The 16239-nt window shown below is 40.1% G+C and overlaps 3 protein-coding genes and 1 long non-coding RNA gene across 7 annotated transcripts; 2 read left to right on the top strand and 2 right to left on the bottom strand.

Annotated features, from left to right (window-relative positions):
• Positions 1 to 6: 6 nt before the first annotated feature.
• Positions 7 to 2279, bottom strand: LOC119079493. Of its 3 annotated transcripts, none has more exons than XM_037187440.1 (6): positions 1807 to 2278; positions 1334 to 1739; positions 1159 to 1270; positions 922 to 1096; positions 596 to 859; positions 8 to 195 (listed from the first exon to the last, which is right to left on the bottom strand). In XM_037187440.1, the coding sequence occupies exons 1-6, from the start codon at positions 2203 to 2205 to the stop codon at positions 187 to 189; spliced, it is 1365 nt and encodes a 454-aa protein (XP_037043335.1). In that variant the 5' UTR covers positions 2206 to 2278; the 3' UTR covers positions 8 to 186. The 3 variants fall into 3 exon arrangements, with proteins under 3 accessions (XP_037043333.1, XP_037043335.1, XP_037043334.1); XM_037187439.1 differs by having other exon boundaries at positions 9 to 195; positions 596 to 863; positions 923 to 1096; XM_037187438.1 differs by having other exon boundaries at positions 7 to 195; positions 596 to 863; positions 923 to 1096; positions 1159 to 1739; positions 1807 to 2279.
• A 1930-nt stretch (positions 2280 to 4209) lies between these two features.
• Positions 4210 to 7691, top strand: LOC119079449 (presequence protease, mitochondrial-like). The gene is made up of 2 exons (XM_037187363.1): positions 4210 to 4346; positions 4557 to 7691. Exon 2 carries the CDS (start codon positions 4583 to 4585, stop codon positions 7628 to 7630), a length of 3048 nt encoding a protein of 1015 aa, XP_037043258.1. The 5' UTR covers positions 4210 to 4346; positions 4557 to 4582; the 3' UTR covers positions 7631 to 7691.
• Positions 7692 to 7896: 205 nt separating this feature from the next.
• LOC119079452 lies at positions 7897 to 8241 on the bottom strand. Its single transcript, XR_005088173.1, has 2 exons — positions 8105 to 8241; positions 7897 to 8044 (listed from the first exon to the last, which is right to left on the bottom strand). It is a non-coding gene; the product is annotated as an uncharacterized LOC119079452 (long non-coding RNA).
• A 1352-nt stretch (positions 8242 to 9593) lies between these two features.
• LOC119079450 lies at positions 9594 to 11462 on the top strand. Of its 2 annotated transcripts, none has more exons than XM_037187365.1 (2): positions 9594 to 9900; positions 10535 to 11462. In XM_037187365.1, exon 2 carries the CDS (start codon positions 10551 to 10553, stop codon positions 11373 to 11375), a length of 825 nt encoding a protein of 274 aa, XP_037043260.1. In that variant the 5' UTR covers positions 9594 to 9900; positions 10535 to 10550; the 3' UTR covers positions 11376 to 11462. The 2 variants fall into 2 exon arrangements, with proteins under 2 accessions (XP_037043260.1, XP_037043259.1); XM_037187364.1 differs by having other exon boundaries at positions 9594 to 10427.
• The last annotated feature ends 4777 nt before the right edge of the window (positions 11463 to 16239 follow it).

Below are 16239 nucleotides of genomic sequence, written 5' to 3'. Positions count from 1 at the left end.
AGGTGCATTTCATTGACAACAACAAAAAATGGACTAAACTAAGTGAATTCATTTGTTCAGATGATTTTAGTATTATTATATACATGGGATTGAACACCAGCGCAAGTAGATCATTTTAAAGTGACTGCTGATGGTGGTACATAGGTTGAGAAGTAGTTTGTAATGGCCATCGGCAACGAAGCAATATTACGAAGTCTGAAAAGAAAAATTTATTTATTAAATTACAACATGACTCAAAACCGGTTTCGATTGAAGGGCTGTGAACCCCTTTCTTAAGCTAGAAATCTATATTCCTTTTTGCAAAACAAAATAAAATCGAAAACATCGATCCACATAGGCAAAGGACACAACACATAGTTGACTAAGCTAAGACAGTAAGTGACCGAACCGTCTTATCAGATCTTGTTTCTGAATGGTATAGTCACTACCGTAGACATTTCACCGACTTTTTCAGCTTCCAACATATTTGTGGGATTGTAAATGTTTCATATGTAAGGGAATGCCCAATATATTTCGAACAGGTGAAACACAACCGTAACGGTTCCTCTATTTCACAGCCAGCCGAAAAAATTATTGAAAAATGAACATCGCTCACCTCGAACTTTTTGCGCAGGCTGTCCAGCAGAAGTGTTTCCAAACTCTCAATTTTTAAATTTTGCCGGTCAGTCAGTTGTTTCAGTCTGGCCATTTCCTCTGCTTGAGCTTTGATCGTTTGTTGTCTAAGTGAACAATTTCCGCAGGATGTGAACGAATTTGAAGCATCTAGAACGTCCCCTGCACATTTTAGTCGTTTGTTCGGATTTGTTTCTGATGGAAAGGTATCTGTGAGTTCGTGTGGATGCAGCCGTTGATCCGGTGTTATTCTAAGGAACACAGCGACATTGATTTAAAGTTCCATACGGAACTAATCGCAAGTTCATACCGATTTATTGGTGTGGTGTCACAGTGGTTCACATTTCCATGGTCGCCGAAATCAGAATTATCATCCGGAGATTCTTCTTCAGTTTTAATGTCGATGTCCTGAGTGGAGTAATGATTTGTCTCGCTAAGAATGTATTCTCCGGCCTCAAAGTGCTGCTCATCTTCCTGTTTTATTCTAAAAATGATACAGGCCGGCTGTGGTGAAAATTGAAACATTTCGACTGGACACAACTTTACCTGTCGCTCGGTGTAAGTCGATCCATTTGCAGATTCACTTCAGTGGCGTTCTTCGAATAATTATTTTCTGGAGCTTGAGCAGCTTCTATCCGTCCCGTTATTAGGTTTGGTACTAGAATACGACAACAAGCACGAAAGTTAGCCGCATTCCAAAACGTAATTTTCCTGCACCTACCTTCGAAAGCTGAACTAGGCTTCACTTTCGCATTTGACATGATTGCATTCGACATTCGTTTAAAGTTGAGTCCACCAATTATGTCGGATTCTGGCCATCCAAGGAACTTTGCAATTTTTTGGGGCATTCTGGCGATTGTTTGTTTCCCAACGTGTTGACCGACACATTTTCCATCTCGACATTGAATGAATAATCTGTCAGTTTGAACTGTCTTCGGTCGTAGGCGAATGTAATTCCGCACAAAATCGACCATTTTGCCACTGATTGTACAGACCTTAATCGCGTTGGTCTTTGGATTTGGAACTCGTACCACGATTTCTGTACCGTAATCTTTTATGTACTCCATCTTAATGCTGATCAACGTATCAGACCGCGTTGATACACATATCGCGAACACCGTCACAGCCTGCGTGCAAAAGAAAATGATGCTTCTACGATAACCGAAACGAACGCAATGCTGTTCAGATGCAAACCTTAACAACGACGTACTCCGTATCCGACGCTTCTTGCAAAAATTTATTTACTTCGTCTGCGGTGAATTGACGTGGTAGGTTATTACTGATGAAGCCCTCTTTGGCCTTTTTCAGAAAAGCTAGTAATTGAGCGTATTCGCCAATATTGACATTATGCTTAGAACTGAGCATAGGCTTCAGCTTTGAATAACCGGTGCATAGTGTTGTTGGTGCTACTGTTTTTGCCATCTCACCGAAATACTCCAGCAATACTTCCTCTGTGAATGAATTCGTGTCTTGTGCTTCTTGCCATTTCATGAATTTTGCATACTCAGCCTCGTACCGCACCCGTGACTTATCGGGCAAATAAGGTTGTATTCTCTCATCTACATTGTATGCAATAGGGTCAGACATTGCCATAATGAATTTGAACAAAACGTAAACATTGAAATCCCCAAACAAAACAGTGACTGACGTTTGAAGTGTCAGAGTATTATCCGTATTATCAAACCAAAAATTACATGAAGTGTTTAAGGGGTGGTCTTGATCGTTTGAGTGTTTTAGTTCGTTTAGAAACCGATAAGATGTCGTTCATTTTTCGACAACTCTGATGGCGATGCAAACGAAATTAATTTTATTTCACTTCACTATTTAGACAAGATTTGTCGATCGAAAACTAAGTATTTTCGACAAATACTAAGACCAATCCACGTTATTTGCTATATGAAATTAATAAATCGAAAAAACCTAATTTCTCCGGACAAAATTCCGCTTTATTTCGCCGAAGGAACACTTCAAACGTTGGTATCGGTGTCATAGTGTCAAAAATGTGATCAATTTGAATAGATTGACCAAGGTATAGATATATGGGCGGAGGTAACGCCATCTGTCCCTTTCATTAAAATTACAAAATTGCTTAGAAATCTGGGCCATCTGTTTTGTGATAGGCACAACATTTTGTGAAACACAAGTAAATCATAGTCAACCATTTGAAAAAAGGTGTCATTAGTATCGAACTATTGTGCTATGATAATTCCTAGCAGCCAACCCATTACATAACTCGGGATAAAAATTAAAAGTCTCGTTTTCGTGTGTTATTGACCTCGGCTTCGCCTCGGATCAACAAAAGTCACACAAAAACTCTACTTTTCATCTTCTTACTTTGTAAAAGAAATTTGGTTCATCTGGATACATTTGGATACTAGTGCCAATAGTATGCTCACATTATCAATAAAACTTTTGTTCGCTTAACGTTACAGAAGAAGTTTGTAAATGCACGTCCTTGCTCCGTTGCACTTAATGAATCATGATGAGTTTTCATGTTCCATTTTCCAAGGCTGTATACTTTGGGGAGGACACGCAGACCGCCATTTTATTAGATACGCGGGAACACACCACTTCTGATGACTTTACATATACAAAAAATTCACCACATCATCAAGACGACTAGAATCATCAGAGTAGGTGAATTTTTGTATGAAATCGGCCATTTTATCATCAACTGTGGTGTGTAGCCCGCGTATCTGTATCTGCTGTATCTGCGTGACCTCCCCAAAGTATACAGCCTTGGTTCTTTCAACATTGAAAAACAGTTCGAAAATGAGGTCACTGCACTAAGGCCGCTACTCGCAATGAAAGTAGATAAGTAGGTATGGCCAGTCCATATAAGTCGGAGCACATACGGATTTGCATGGCGCCACCTCAAACGAACTCATTTCTAGTGCAAATTTCCACTAGAAATGAGTTCGTTTGAGGTGGCGCCATGCAAATCCGTATGTGCTCCGGCTAGAACAAATTTGAACGTTTGGCCATACCTATCTATTTACTTTCATTGGCTACTCGGCCCTAAATGTTTTCTGCATACAAATTGGATTATATAATTTTGCCGATTCTTGTTTCATTTGAAGGGTATACGTTACATGAGCTTTCGTAAGATAGCAATTTCTAATAATAACAGCACAACTCGCCGTTCTTATGAACCGTAAGTTGTATTTTGACGTTTCTTATACAATCAACTATCGATTCAGCGAAGATAATCATCTCAGTCCCTAGTTTTTGAAGATGAATAACAATTATACACGGAAGAGATTGTTTTGGGTAAAAAGAATCAAATTCAGCCACAACTGAACTAATTGTTAGGGCAATGCGCTGTCCGAATAAATTTTCGATAGCCGTCAACATTGTTTTCGAAATCAGCTGACCGTGAGGAATGTCAACTAGAAATGAGTTTGTTTGAGGTGGCGCCATGCAAATCCGTATATGCTCCGACTTGTATGGACTGGCCATACCTACTTATCTACTTTCATTGGTAGTACATATGTAGTAATTTCAAATTACCCGCCATTTGTCACCTAAAACAATTATCAAAATCTGTTATCCGTCACCACCATCATCATCGTCATCATTACAGTCCAAACTGCACACATGGACATTCTTGCAGATAGCGGCTGTCAAAAGTAAGAAAAATAACAAATACGTCGTGTGAGTCGTGTGATATAAACGATAGATTTGCCACAAGAATTATTTATTAAACTTTATCGCAACTGCGGAATAGCCTTTCGGTAAGTTTAACAAACTACCATTTTAAGTCATTTAACTTCTCATTTGGAGTGTTTGACAAAATTGATTATTTTCGGTTGTCTTTTTCCATTATGAATGATGCAATTCGAATGTTAGTTAGAGTATTTTTGGTTGTTGTTCATGTGTTCCATGGTGTGTCGCATTTGAAACCATCCGAGTGACTAAAGTTGATAAAAATTATTTACCAACAGACAATCTGTGCAATCTGATTTACATCATGCATCGAGGACTCAAATACATTTCTGCCATACTGTCGAATCAGCGTAAGTGGGCTGTACAACGATATTCACCGCTCACTACATTGCCAGCGCAGAATCAACCCAATTTAAATGAATTTAAATTCCACATTGGATCAAAATACGAGGGTTTCGTTTGCACTGAAGTGGAGCCCATCCAGGAATTCAATATGGTCGCGTACATATTCAAACACATCAAACTGGGATCGCTATACCTACATCTGGACCGTAACGACTCGAACAATGTGTTTTCCATAAACTTTCGAACCACTCCGTACGATTCAACGGGACTGCCACACATCCTTGAGCATAACGTTCTCTGCGGATCGGAACGTTTTCCCGTTCGTGATCCATTCTTTAAGATGCTAAACCGATCTATGTCTACGTTTATGAATGCAATGACCGGTCCCGATTACACCATGTACCCGTTCTCGAGCTGCAACGCAACTGATTATCGCAATTTGCAGAAAATTTATGTGGACGCTGTGTTCAAGCCGAATCTGGAGTATTTGGACTTTTTGCAGGAGGGATGGCGTTTGGAGAACAAAGATTTGACCAAAAAGGATTCCGAGTATGTCATCAAAGGGGTCGTTTACAATGAAATGAAAGGCGCGTTCTCCGAAACATCGAACCTTTTTTCGTCGAAATTTTTGAATGAAATTTTACCGGATAACACCTACCAGCACTGTTCCGGTGGCGAGCCATTAGTCATACCTGATTTGACGCACAAAGCGTTGGTAGAATTTCATCGAAAGTATTACCATCCCAGCAATGCTCGCTTCTACAGCTACGGTAATTTTTCGCTGCTGCCAACGTTGAAGTATGTAAACGAGGAGTATCTCAGTAAATACGAGGCAATAGATCCGACGTACAGTAAAGTGCCGTCACAAAAACGATGGAATGAGTCGCGGACTAAGAATATTTTCGGAAGATTTGATGAGATGGGCGCACCGGTGGAAAAACAGAATCAAATTGCTGTTGGATATCTGATCAGCGATGTCGCCAACGTAGAGGAAACAATGCTGTTGCATGTTCTGACTGAGTTGCTGTATCGTGGTCCTAATTCACGATTTTACAAAAATTTGATCGAGCCAAACTTTTCCGGTGGATACCATTCCATAACCGGTCTGGAAACCACTATCAAAGACACAATGTTTGTCGTTGGTTTACAGGATGTGGACAAAAATGATTTTGAGAAAATCGAACAAATTCTTCACAAGACTATCGATGAAGTTGTCGCCGAGGGCTTTGACCCAGATCATGTCACCAGTGTCATTAACAACTTCGAATTATCATTGAAACATCAATCGGCCCGGTTTGGACTTTCCCTGCTGTTTAATCTAACGGCCGCCTTAAATCATGAGGCCGACATCATTCAATCCCTTCGATTCGATGAAACACTCAAGAAGATCCGAAGCAATATCGACAAGGACCCGGAGTACCTTCAGAAGAAGGTCAAGGAATACTTTAAAGAGAACTGCCACAAACTGACGATGACTATGACTCCGGATATGGAATTCGAGAAAAAGTTCAGTGAGAAGGAGGAACAACTGATCCAACAGAAAGCCAATGAATTATCGGAAGATGAGAAGGACAGGCTGTTCAGAGACTGTCAAAGTTTGGCCGATGCTCAGAAAAAGCAAGAAAATTTGGACATTCTTCCCTGTTTGAAGTTGAGCGATGTCATCGAACCGCCTCTTCCGTTTCAGGTGGAATTTGCAAAGATCGGCGGCATTGACACACAAATCGTGACTACAAGCACGAATAATGTCACGTACGTACAAGGTTTGTACAATGCTTGCGGGATAGTTCCCGAAAATAGACCGATATTGCCACTGCTTGCTTGTGTAATCGATCAAATGGGAACGGCGACCTACGATTACAGAACGTTCGACAAATATGTGCATTCCATTTCGTCAGGAATCAACTTTTCCGTTCATTCAGCTGAGACCATAGACAATGTGATGGCCTACAATCTTGGATTCATGTTCCGATCATACTGTTTGGAGCAAAATATTCCGAAAATGTTCGGAATCATAAACGATCTGTTCACCAAATTTGATTTCACCGACGTTCAACGCTTTGAAATGTTGCTGGGAAATTATTTATCGGATCTTACCGTCGGTATTGCAAATTCAGGACATATGTATGCCATGAAAGAAGCGTCAGGGTTGATCACCCAATCAGCAAATCTGTCAGCGAAGCTCTACGGCATCGAACACATCACGTACATCAAGAATTTAATTCAGAACCGAAAGCCGAACGAAATTCTAGACTTACTGAGTTCAACAGCCACCCAGCTGTTTCGTAAAGGCAATTTGAAATGTTCTCTGAACACATCAGAAGCCATACTTCAGCCGTGCATGGAGGAATACGAGAAATTTATTCGTACCACCGTTAAACCAGAACAAATTCCAGTACCATCAGCTATTTCATCCGGTCTATTACCGTCATCCAGTGTACTTAATGTAATGTCGATACCAGTGAATTTTACTGCAAAGTCCATTTTTACCGTTCCGTACATGCATGAAGACAGTGTTCCACTTCAAGTACTCGGAAAAATTCTGTCGGCAAAATATTTACTGAAAGTCGTTAGAGAACAGAATGGTGCCTATGGAGCTGGTGCCAAATTGGGCAAGGATGGTATGTTCAGCTTTTTCAGCTATCGTGACCCGAATACGGTGAAAACTTTCGAAATATTCGATCAATCGGCCAATTGGATCCGGGAAAATTCGAAGACAATCGACGATCAGACGCTATTTGAAGCGAAACTAGGCGTTTTGCAGGCTCTCGATGCTCCGGTGGAGCCTGGTTCCAAAGGACAGGATGTTTTCAAGTACGGTCTGACGCAAGAAATGGCAAACAGAGTTCGATCAAATGTACTGAATGTCAGTCACGATGACTTAATGCGAGTGACCGAATTGTATTTGAGTAAAGACAATATACCAACCGGCCGCTATGTATTGGGTCCGAAGAGCGACGATTTGAAAGCGGCTGGATTCGTAATCAATCAACGCGAACACGAGTAGAACGTAGATTTAGTGAATTCCTGTTGGTCCGTTTTGTTAATAAAATAGTTGTTTCAGCGAACTCTATTGTTGTTTCAACTGAAAATCCTATAGGTACGTCGTACTGTGTAGCCCCTGTCTTTTTTCTAACTTAATGTACGGAATCCCAACCATGTGACTATCAGCTGAGTTCTCTGACGCCCCTCTAATTTTATTCCCGCAGATATGTCGATCCCAGAATGCTACACCGACATCGATTTGTATCTCAACGACACTCTTCAATTTCTAAAAGAATTCCGTTGGATCTTTACGACTTCGAACACCGAATTCATCGTTCACGGCACATTACATCAAATTCCATCCGAATGGGTTCCAACAATTGACTCATTGTCATTAGACGACTTGAATGAAATTCCATTCGATTACATTAAGGTACTAAAACGGGCACTATAGACGTAACTGTTTCGAATTCTCTTCTCAATCTATTTCAAGGACTCGTGGCCAATTAGTCTGCAAGCTTTTCTAACTAGACTGAAGAAGCTAAAGCCATCAAGAGTGGAAATACCAATCAATTCAGAGCAGAGCCTTAAGGAGGAACTAACATTTCTTCGAGGAATTAAGCCAAAGAAAATTCACGAAATCTACAAACTTTCCGAGGAGATTTCCCGCTGTTGTTGTGGTATTTCAAACGAATCAACCGTATTTGTTGACTTGGGATGCGGAATTGGTCATTTAACACAATTTTTACACAGAAAATTCGAATATAAAGTACTGGGCATCGAAGCTGATGCCGCGCGAGTCAAAACTGCCAGAAACATACAGAAAAACAAATTTTCCGCATCACAAGTCTCGGTCAAGTTTGCTGAACATTTTGTTGGATCAGATTCGGCATCCTTCATGCAATCCGTTTCGGCGAAAGAATTTAGTTTGAGTGCATCGGCAGACCTGATTTTAACCGGACTGCATGCATGTGCAGATTTAACGGTAGATGCTCTGAATCTGTTCCTGAGAACAGCGAATGTGAAGAAATTGATCATAATGCCGTGTTGCTACCATAAAATGAAATATAAAGAAAATTGCACCGACCAATTCGAAAACGTTCCACTGAGCCGACGAGTTAAATCTGCGCCGTGGGTCGAGGACATTGTAAATAGACCATTTCTGCGATTGGCTGGACAACAGACCGCTGCGAGATGGAGAAATAATACCGAATCGGAGCACACGGAGCATGGACGAAATATGTTTGTTCGTGGCGTTATTCAAGCTGTCTTAAGTCAAGGTTTGTTTAATGAATCTTATCTTAAGCAGGTATGTGTCTTTGTCATGCAATAATGATGTCTACGTCTACAATTAACTCTCTAATTTTGTCCCTCTAAGCCTCTTTGACATAAACTGTTTTCTTTTAACGATTTTTCTATGAATATTTCGATTTCAAGCGCTGAAATAGTTCTGATTTGAACATTACCTCACAGTGACTATATTCAACTATTTCTTCGAGAAACTTATGGTACTCAGCTTTGACTCAATATTTATCTCGAAGTCAAAGCCGTTGCTTTGTACATATCGTTATGGTCATCTGTTGATATCCGATCAAGTCAATGCATTCCTATGTGCTGTAATATCATATGCTATGCCTACTCCTTAAACACCTGTGTTGATTAGGCGATCTTCATCATAAGGTCCATCCATCTGTAATTTCCATTGTTACCTGCCATTTTTGTGAACGTTATTGCATCATCCCCTAGGGACTCTTACTTTTGTACTTATATTCGGCAGATGAGACGGTTATAAAAAGTAAGCAAATGACATCACAAAGCGGTGATTCCAACTGTCCATTGGAAAGGATATTAGGCCAATACACGTTGATTGACAAACTCACCAAGGAGGAAAAGATGTGGTCAAGCAGTCAAAAATCGAAATTAGAAAACTTATTGAAGACCTATCCCAATGGTTCTTTCAGAACGCGACAGAGGTAGGACGTGCTAAAGTTCTATCCAGCGAGAATTGTCGAAATTGAAGCCTTCAGGCCCATTATAGCTAAGCATTCAGCTTATTATCTTGGACGAGAGCTTCATCGCGATCGTAACAGATTGCAGGCATAGTGAAATAAGTGCCTAGTGAATTAGAATCAAACGAGTTAAGTGAAATTTTTATCGTATAGTGCTGAGAGTGGCCATATTGTGTCAGCATGCATACCAGAGCGAGAGAGCTAATCATCACCTTACATCTACACAGACTTATTGGTTTCGGTAATCAGACAGAAAGTCTCATCGGGTGGAAATACAATACAGGTAAGGTAATTGTACACACAATCAAAAACCAATTTGAAACGCCATACGGCTCATCTTGGGTACTCCTTTTGATGCCACAAAATCACACAGCAAATTTTAACAAATTTGCTGTGGTAAAAGTCCAAGATACAGACACTATCTTGTTAATCGAAACGACCGCAAGGTTCAACACTGATACGAAACAATCACTTAATATGCTTAAAATCATCGATATGACGAGTGATATTGCCAGATGTAAGTTAACTCCAACAAGCATTGTAAACCCCTTCTCACACACACCGCGAACCAAACATGACACCACTCGAGAATATACAACTACTCGATCTCTTTCATTACCAACACACCGATTCTCCCACATTAAATCAAACTCCATCATTGAGTCGCATTCAGCCACATGGTGGCAAATTAATTCAAAAGTTTTAGCTCAAATAAGGAAAAAGCTTTCGGTTAATGGCAAGCGTAATTCGAATTATTTAGTTACAACAAAACCAGCAAACAAGTTGAACCATCGCTATTCAAAATTAAAGGTAATAAATGAAACAAAACCCATCGTAACACTAAGACTCCCTCAACTAACCTCAAAATACTTTTCAATCTCACTAAAACCAAATTCATTCCCTCTTAATAATAACAGATCGCAAACACCGAACATGTCAAAGGATGTAATAAGCCCTAGAAGTGAAAATCGACTCCTACAATCGGACAACGAGGACAACGAATTAAATACAACAATAGTGTTTGGACCGAATCGTATATACCGAACCATTAGCGAATCGTCGTTGAGCGGTATATCAGCAAACCTCAACAATTTGGAGGTAACGAATTCCTCTAAGCGTAACCACCGTTCCATGGTATTCTCGGAAGATACAACAGAAAAATCGTCGTCGTCTACTCCGAAAAAATTGAAACCATCAGTCACAATGCCGCCGCTTGTTTCCGAAGTGGTTAAAAATGACTTCCACATCGTCGACATTGTTTCGGACGATGCAGCAATTGAGTTCTTCAGTGAGACGCAAGGCACCAGCATATACACCGCCGTGCTAAAAGAAATCACTCGAGCGAAAGACATCAGCAAAATCAACTTTGAGGATAGCTTCCTCGACCGGGGAAAATTTCGCTACATCTGTTCAAATGCCACAACTCGGGATTGGCTCACTTCGATAATCCCAGGTATTATTCCATGGGGAAACGCGAAAATTAAGTCAATCAATCAAGGGGCCCCACCAACTCTGTTCAAGTACACAATGATCGTGTCGATGCCATCGCTCGAGCCACCCGATATTTTCACTCTCATGGCAGCGCAAAATGTCAATCTGGATACCTCCAATTGGAGATGCGTTTTTCGGTCCAAAGTCGAAAAGAATAAGCAAACGTGGATCGTCAACGTCGATGAAAATTCACTTCCAGCACTTAAGGAAGTCGATTTCAAACCGTACGCCGGCAGCAGCCGGATAAAAATGTTCCCGAAAAAGTGAATGAAGCAGCAGCGATCACTAATTTGTAAAATCCATTCCCATAAATTGAATAAAAATGAAAAATTTATTTCCCAGCATACAAATCAACTCTTGTTTTTACCATCAAGGCGATTATCGTACTCAGTAGCCACACTCCCAGTAGGATGTTATACACAACGCCTAGAGCCACTTAACGTAAACTGTTTCCAAGATGAAGAAAAATAGATTAGAATTTTTCCAAGGAAACATGGAACACTGCAAAGCAGCCAGCATAGAAATTAATTATCTGAGATTCGAATCACAACGATTTATCGGCATGATCCAAGAGCCTTATATTCTCAGGAATGAGATTAAATTAATAGACAAAACGAAATATCAAATCATCTCATACAAAGGCAGCAATAAATTAAGAGCGTGTATTTTAGCATCTAAGAACTGCGACATCTTCCCGTTAACACAATTCTGTACGGGGGACTTAGCAGTAATTTCACTGAAGGTTAAATTGAACAAAGTTGCAAATACAATCGTGATAGCATCATGCTATACTCCCTCGGAAGCGAACATTCTTCCCCCCAGTGCTGAGGTTACTCAGTTAGTGGCGTATTGCAAGAATAACAATCTTCCTCTGATATTAGGTTCCGATGCGAATTCGCATCACACAGTCTGGGGCAGCTCAGATTGTAATCCGAAAGGCGATTCATTGCTCGAATTTATTCTGAGCTCTGACCTTGTAATCCTAAACAAAGGAAATGAACCCACCTTTAGAAATAGTATTCGAGACGAGGTACTAGATATAACTCTAGCATCGCTACATGTAGCCAATCTTATTAAAGACTGGAGAGTGACCGATGACATCTTGACATCTGACCATAGGTGCATCAGATTTGCTATTGACACCGACAAAATAGACACGCTGAAATTTAGAAATCCAGCAAATACAGATTGGAACTCATTCCAGAGAAACTTGTCAAAGGCAATACTGCCTGTAACTGGGCGAATCGAATCAATTACGAATCTAGACAGCAGAGCCGATGAACTTTTAAATGCTATCATAAATAGTTACCATGAGTCGTGTCCACTGAAGACGTACAAAGATGGCAGGTCAGCACCATTCTTTACATCCGACGTGAAAAACTTTAGAACGACTGTAAGGAAGGCTTTTAATGAAGCCAAAGGGAAATCGCCCGATAAGGTTGCCGCTAGAAGAGCTGCGCAAAGTATGTATAACAAATTCTTACGCAAGAGTAAAAGGATCAAATTTCAACAATTTTGTAATACCGTTAACTCACACTCAGGAGCCTCCCGGCTATTTAAGTCTTTATCGAAAAACTCAACTAATCCTTTAGGATCATTAAAGCTTCCCTCGGGAGAATTTACGGATTCTACAGAAGCCACCCTTCAACATCTGCTAGAAGTACATTTTCCTGGTAGTACTACAGCCCCGACTCTAATCAATCATGATTCGTTATTATTGAATCCGTCCACAGATGACGATAATATGGCAATAGCCGAATCCATAGTATCCAAGGAAAAAATAACGTGGGCAATATCTACATTCTCTCCTTTTAAGTCAGCAGGAGAAGATGAAATCTTCCCCGCCCTATTGCAATATGGTTCTGATTCGATGAACGATCACCTGAAAGAAATCTATATTGCCAGTATTCGTTACCAACATATTCCCAAATGTTGGAGAGGAGTGCGCGTTGTATTTATACCCAAATTGGGGCAACAAACTTACACTGCAGCGAAAGCATTCCGGCCGATCAGTCTTACTTCTTTCTTGTTAAAGACATTGGAGAAATTGATAGATCGCTACTTGAGAGATGGAATACTTAAAGAGTTTTGCATACACAGTCGTCAGTTTGCTTATCAGCCAAGAAGATCATCCGAAACCGCTCTGCATCACCTAGTGCATAGAATAGAAAAAGCATTTAACCAAGATGAGTTTGCTCTTGGTTGCTTTATTGACATAGACGGAGCATTTAATAATATGATATTTGCTGCAATAAGGAAAGCATGTATCGCACATGGAATCAACCTTACTGTAACTGTATGGATTATTAAAATGCTTAGGGATCGAATTGTATCCTCCTACCTTAATACTGCCAAAGTAAGCGTTTTCGTAAGCAAAGGCTGTCCTCAAGGGGGTATTCTACCGCCTTTACTATACTGTTTGGTTAAAGACAGCTTACTATCTTTACTTAATAATGCTGGCTTTTACTCTCAAAGCTTTGCCGATGACCTCGCAATTCTCCTAGTAGGAATCTGCATCTCGACCCTGTCAAACTTGATGCAATCAGCACTAAAACTAGTTGAATCCTGGTGTCATAGTAGGGAGCAATCAGCGAACCCAGATAAAACGAGACTGATATTATTCACTCGTAAAAGGAAGGTTACAGGACTCAAAAAACCCAAATTTTTTGGCAAGGAAATCGATTTTTCCGAATTTGTAAAATTTTTGGGCGTCATATTAGACTCAAAACTATACTGGATCATCCATTCAGAATACGTCATTAAAAAAGCGGTAGCATCCCTATGGCAATGTCGCAGATTATTTGGCAATGACTGGGGGATTAGCCCCAAAGTACTCCATTGGATTTACACAGCCATAGTAAGACCAAGACTATGTTATGGAGCAGTAGTCTGGTGGCCCAGATGCGAAGTGAAATCTGTTCAAACCCAACTGAGTAAATTACAAAGATTAGCATTAATTGGAATCACTTCCGCCATGAAAACTACCCCAACAGCAGCACTCGAAGCACTATTGAACATAGAACCGCTACATATTCACATCAAGTCTCTTGCCAAGTCGTCCCTTTTAAGGTTCAAACAGTCTGAACTCTTGATCAATGATGCCAATTTCGGGCACACTAAGTTGTGGTCAGCCATGTCCCAACAAATACCTGAAGTCAATATGCCCTGCGACTTAATCATCCCAACTTACAGATTCGAAAAATCATTTAAAGTAAATATACCGGATCGTAGTTTCTGGGATACCCCGAATGCAATTGCACACAATCACTTCTCGTGGTTCACTGATGGATCAAAAAAGGACGATCTAACCGGGTCGGGAATATTTTGCCCTAGCATAGCTAAAGAAATATCCGTGTCACTAGGAAATTTTTTAACAGTATTCACTACAGAAATTACTGGAATCATGGAATGCTGCAGAGAAATAATTAATAACCACGAAGCTAATGTCTCACCCATAAATATTTGCTCAGACAGTCAAGGTGCAATTAAAGCGATTAGCGGCTTTAAATTTTCATCTTCAATAGTCCTTGAATGTCGCGATACTCTAGAAGAACTATCTGGAAAACACCAAGTGTCACTTATTTGGGTTCCAGGGCACACGAATGTCGCTGGTAACGAAAAAGCAGATGAACTAGCAAGATTAGCTTCTAGTACACCTTTCATAGGACCTGAGCCAGCAATGGCCTTATCATTCTCAACACTTAATCGGCTCATTCTGAACAGTAAAACCAAAGAATTCAATAATTATTGGAATACCCTAGACTTTGCCAGACAGGCAAAAATATCGATCAGAATAAACAACAAAAATTCGAAATACTGCCTGTCACTCGATCGGAATAACCTCAGAAGACTTGCCGGCATACTTACAGGTCACAATTCTCTAAAGAAACATCTCCACACAATTGGGGTGGCAGACGATCCACACTGCGAAAAGTGTGGTGAAATCGAAAGCACAGAACACTTTCTTTGCGAATGCCCAGCATACATTATGGCTCGATCACAGTATCTAGGTTCATACGTAACCAAGTACACCTCGATATGGAGTATCGCTCCATCAAACATCCTCAAATTTCTAAACAAGACTAAAAGAATATAAACGACCGTGGGTACGCACAACAGGCCCATCTGAGGCTTAGGTGCAGGCGTAAAAGCCACCCACTTATTCTATCTATCTATCTATCCCAATGGAGCGATTCTGTCTGAATTTTTAACCTGCTTACAAGCGTCGATTCAGGTAAACAGCCAGAATTGAGCTATGATTTACAGCGTCGTATACATTTTAGATCTGTGATTTCAGTCAATTTGTGAAAATCTGGTCATACTGGATCGGCTGCTTTACGCGAAAGAGGAAGCTTCAAAATTTCAATTGAACGTGAACATCTCTGCGAAGAAAATTGTCAATGAGAATATTTCACCCAGATGTTTTGTAATTATTGCTGAGAAAATTAAATGATTTTCCTCAACCATTAGTCAAATTTGATTGTATTCAACCGTTCGACTCTCCAAATTTAAAGGTCAGTTTTACATACTATTCATCTGTTATCGAAAACGACGACAAAAATAATGACAATAATATCTACTGGGTAATAGTTATGGTCTTTTTTATTAGTAAAATGCATGTTGAAAAAATTGAAGTACAAGATGGGATTACAAGTTGATCGATGGAAGTAATAGACCCGATAATATTTGACAAGTGGGAAATACAGCCCTCCCCTTCGGGTCGGGCTGTAACACCCCACTTATCAAATACACAACTTGGAACCTCGGAAGTAAAATACTATTACTTCATTATTTTCAACAAATGCGTTTTGGCAGCTGCGGGAATGGACCTAAAATCTCAGCTCAATATTTTATCACATTCGTAATTCATTATAATTCCTTCAATACGGTGTGGTTGAATGGTGTTTAATTAAACATGTTTTCGCAAATTTGATATTTTGGATATTCTTAGTCTGCTTGTGACCCTTAACAACGTTCCACACAAATTTTTTATTTTCATCCGTGCAGTCCGGAGCACCAAGGCTTCCTAGAGTTGCAATCGATAGGGTATGCAATTCTAATAGCCATAGTACAAAAAAATTGTCGCATGAATGCAAGGTGGATAGGTGGCGACTCATTGAAGTTTTAAAAT

The sequence above is a fragment of the Bradysia coprophila genome, unplaced genomic scaffold, assembly GCF_014529535.1.
Source record: "Bradysia coprophila strain Holo2 unplaced genomic scaffold, BU_Bcop_v1 contig_324, whole genome shotgun sequence".
Classification (NCBI taxonomy): Eukaryota; Metazoa; Arthropoda; class Insecta; order Diptera; family Sciaridae; genus Bradysia; species Bradysia coprophila.
The sequence above is the reverse complement of the archived record's forward strand: the minus strand, read 5'-3'. Positions and strand labels throughout refer to the sequence as shown.

Excerpts from the sequence above, each read along its gene's own strand:
- LOC119079493 (XM_037187438.1), bottom strand. The coding sequence starts at position 2,205 with ATGGCAATGTCTGACCCTATTGCATACAATGTAGATGAGAGAATACAA. Across the intron at positions 1,740-1,806 it reads CGGAGTACGTCGTTGTTAAG|GCTGTGACGGTGTTCGCGAT; the intron begins GTTTGCATCTGA and ends TTTTGCACGCAG. Across the intron at positions 864-922 it reads GACACCACACCAATAAATCG|AATAACACCGGATCAACGGC; the intron begins GTATGAACTTGC and ends TGTGTTCCTTAG.
- LOC119079449 (XM_037187363.1), top strand. The coding sequence starts at position 4,583 with ATGCATCGAGGACTCAAATACATTTCTGCCATACTGTCGAATCAGCGT.
- LOC119079450 (XM_037187365.1), top strand. The coding sequence starts at position 10,551 with ATGTCAAAGGATGTAATAAGCCCTAGAAGTGAAAATCGACTCCTACAA.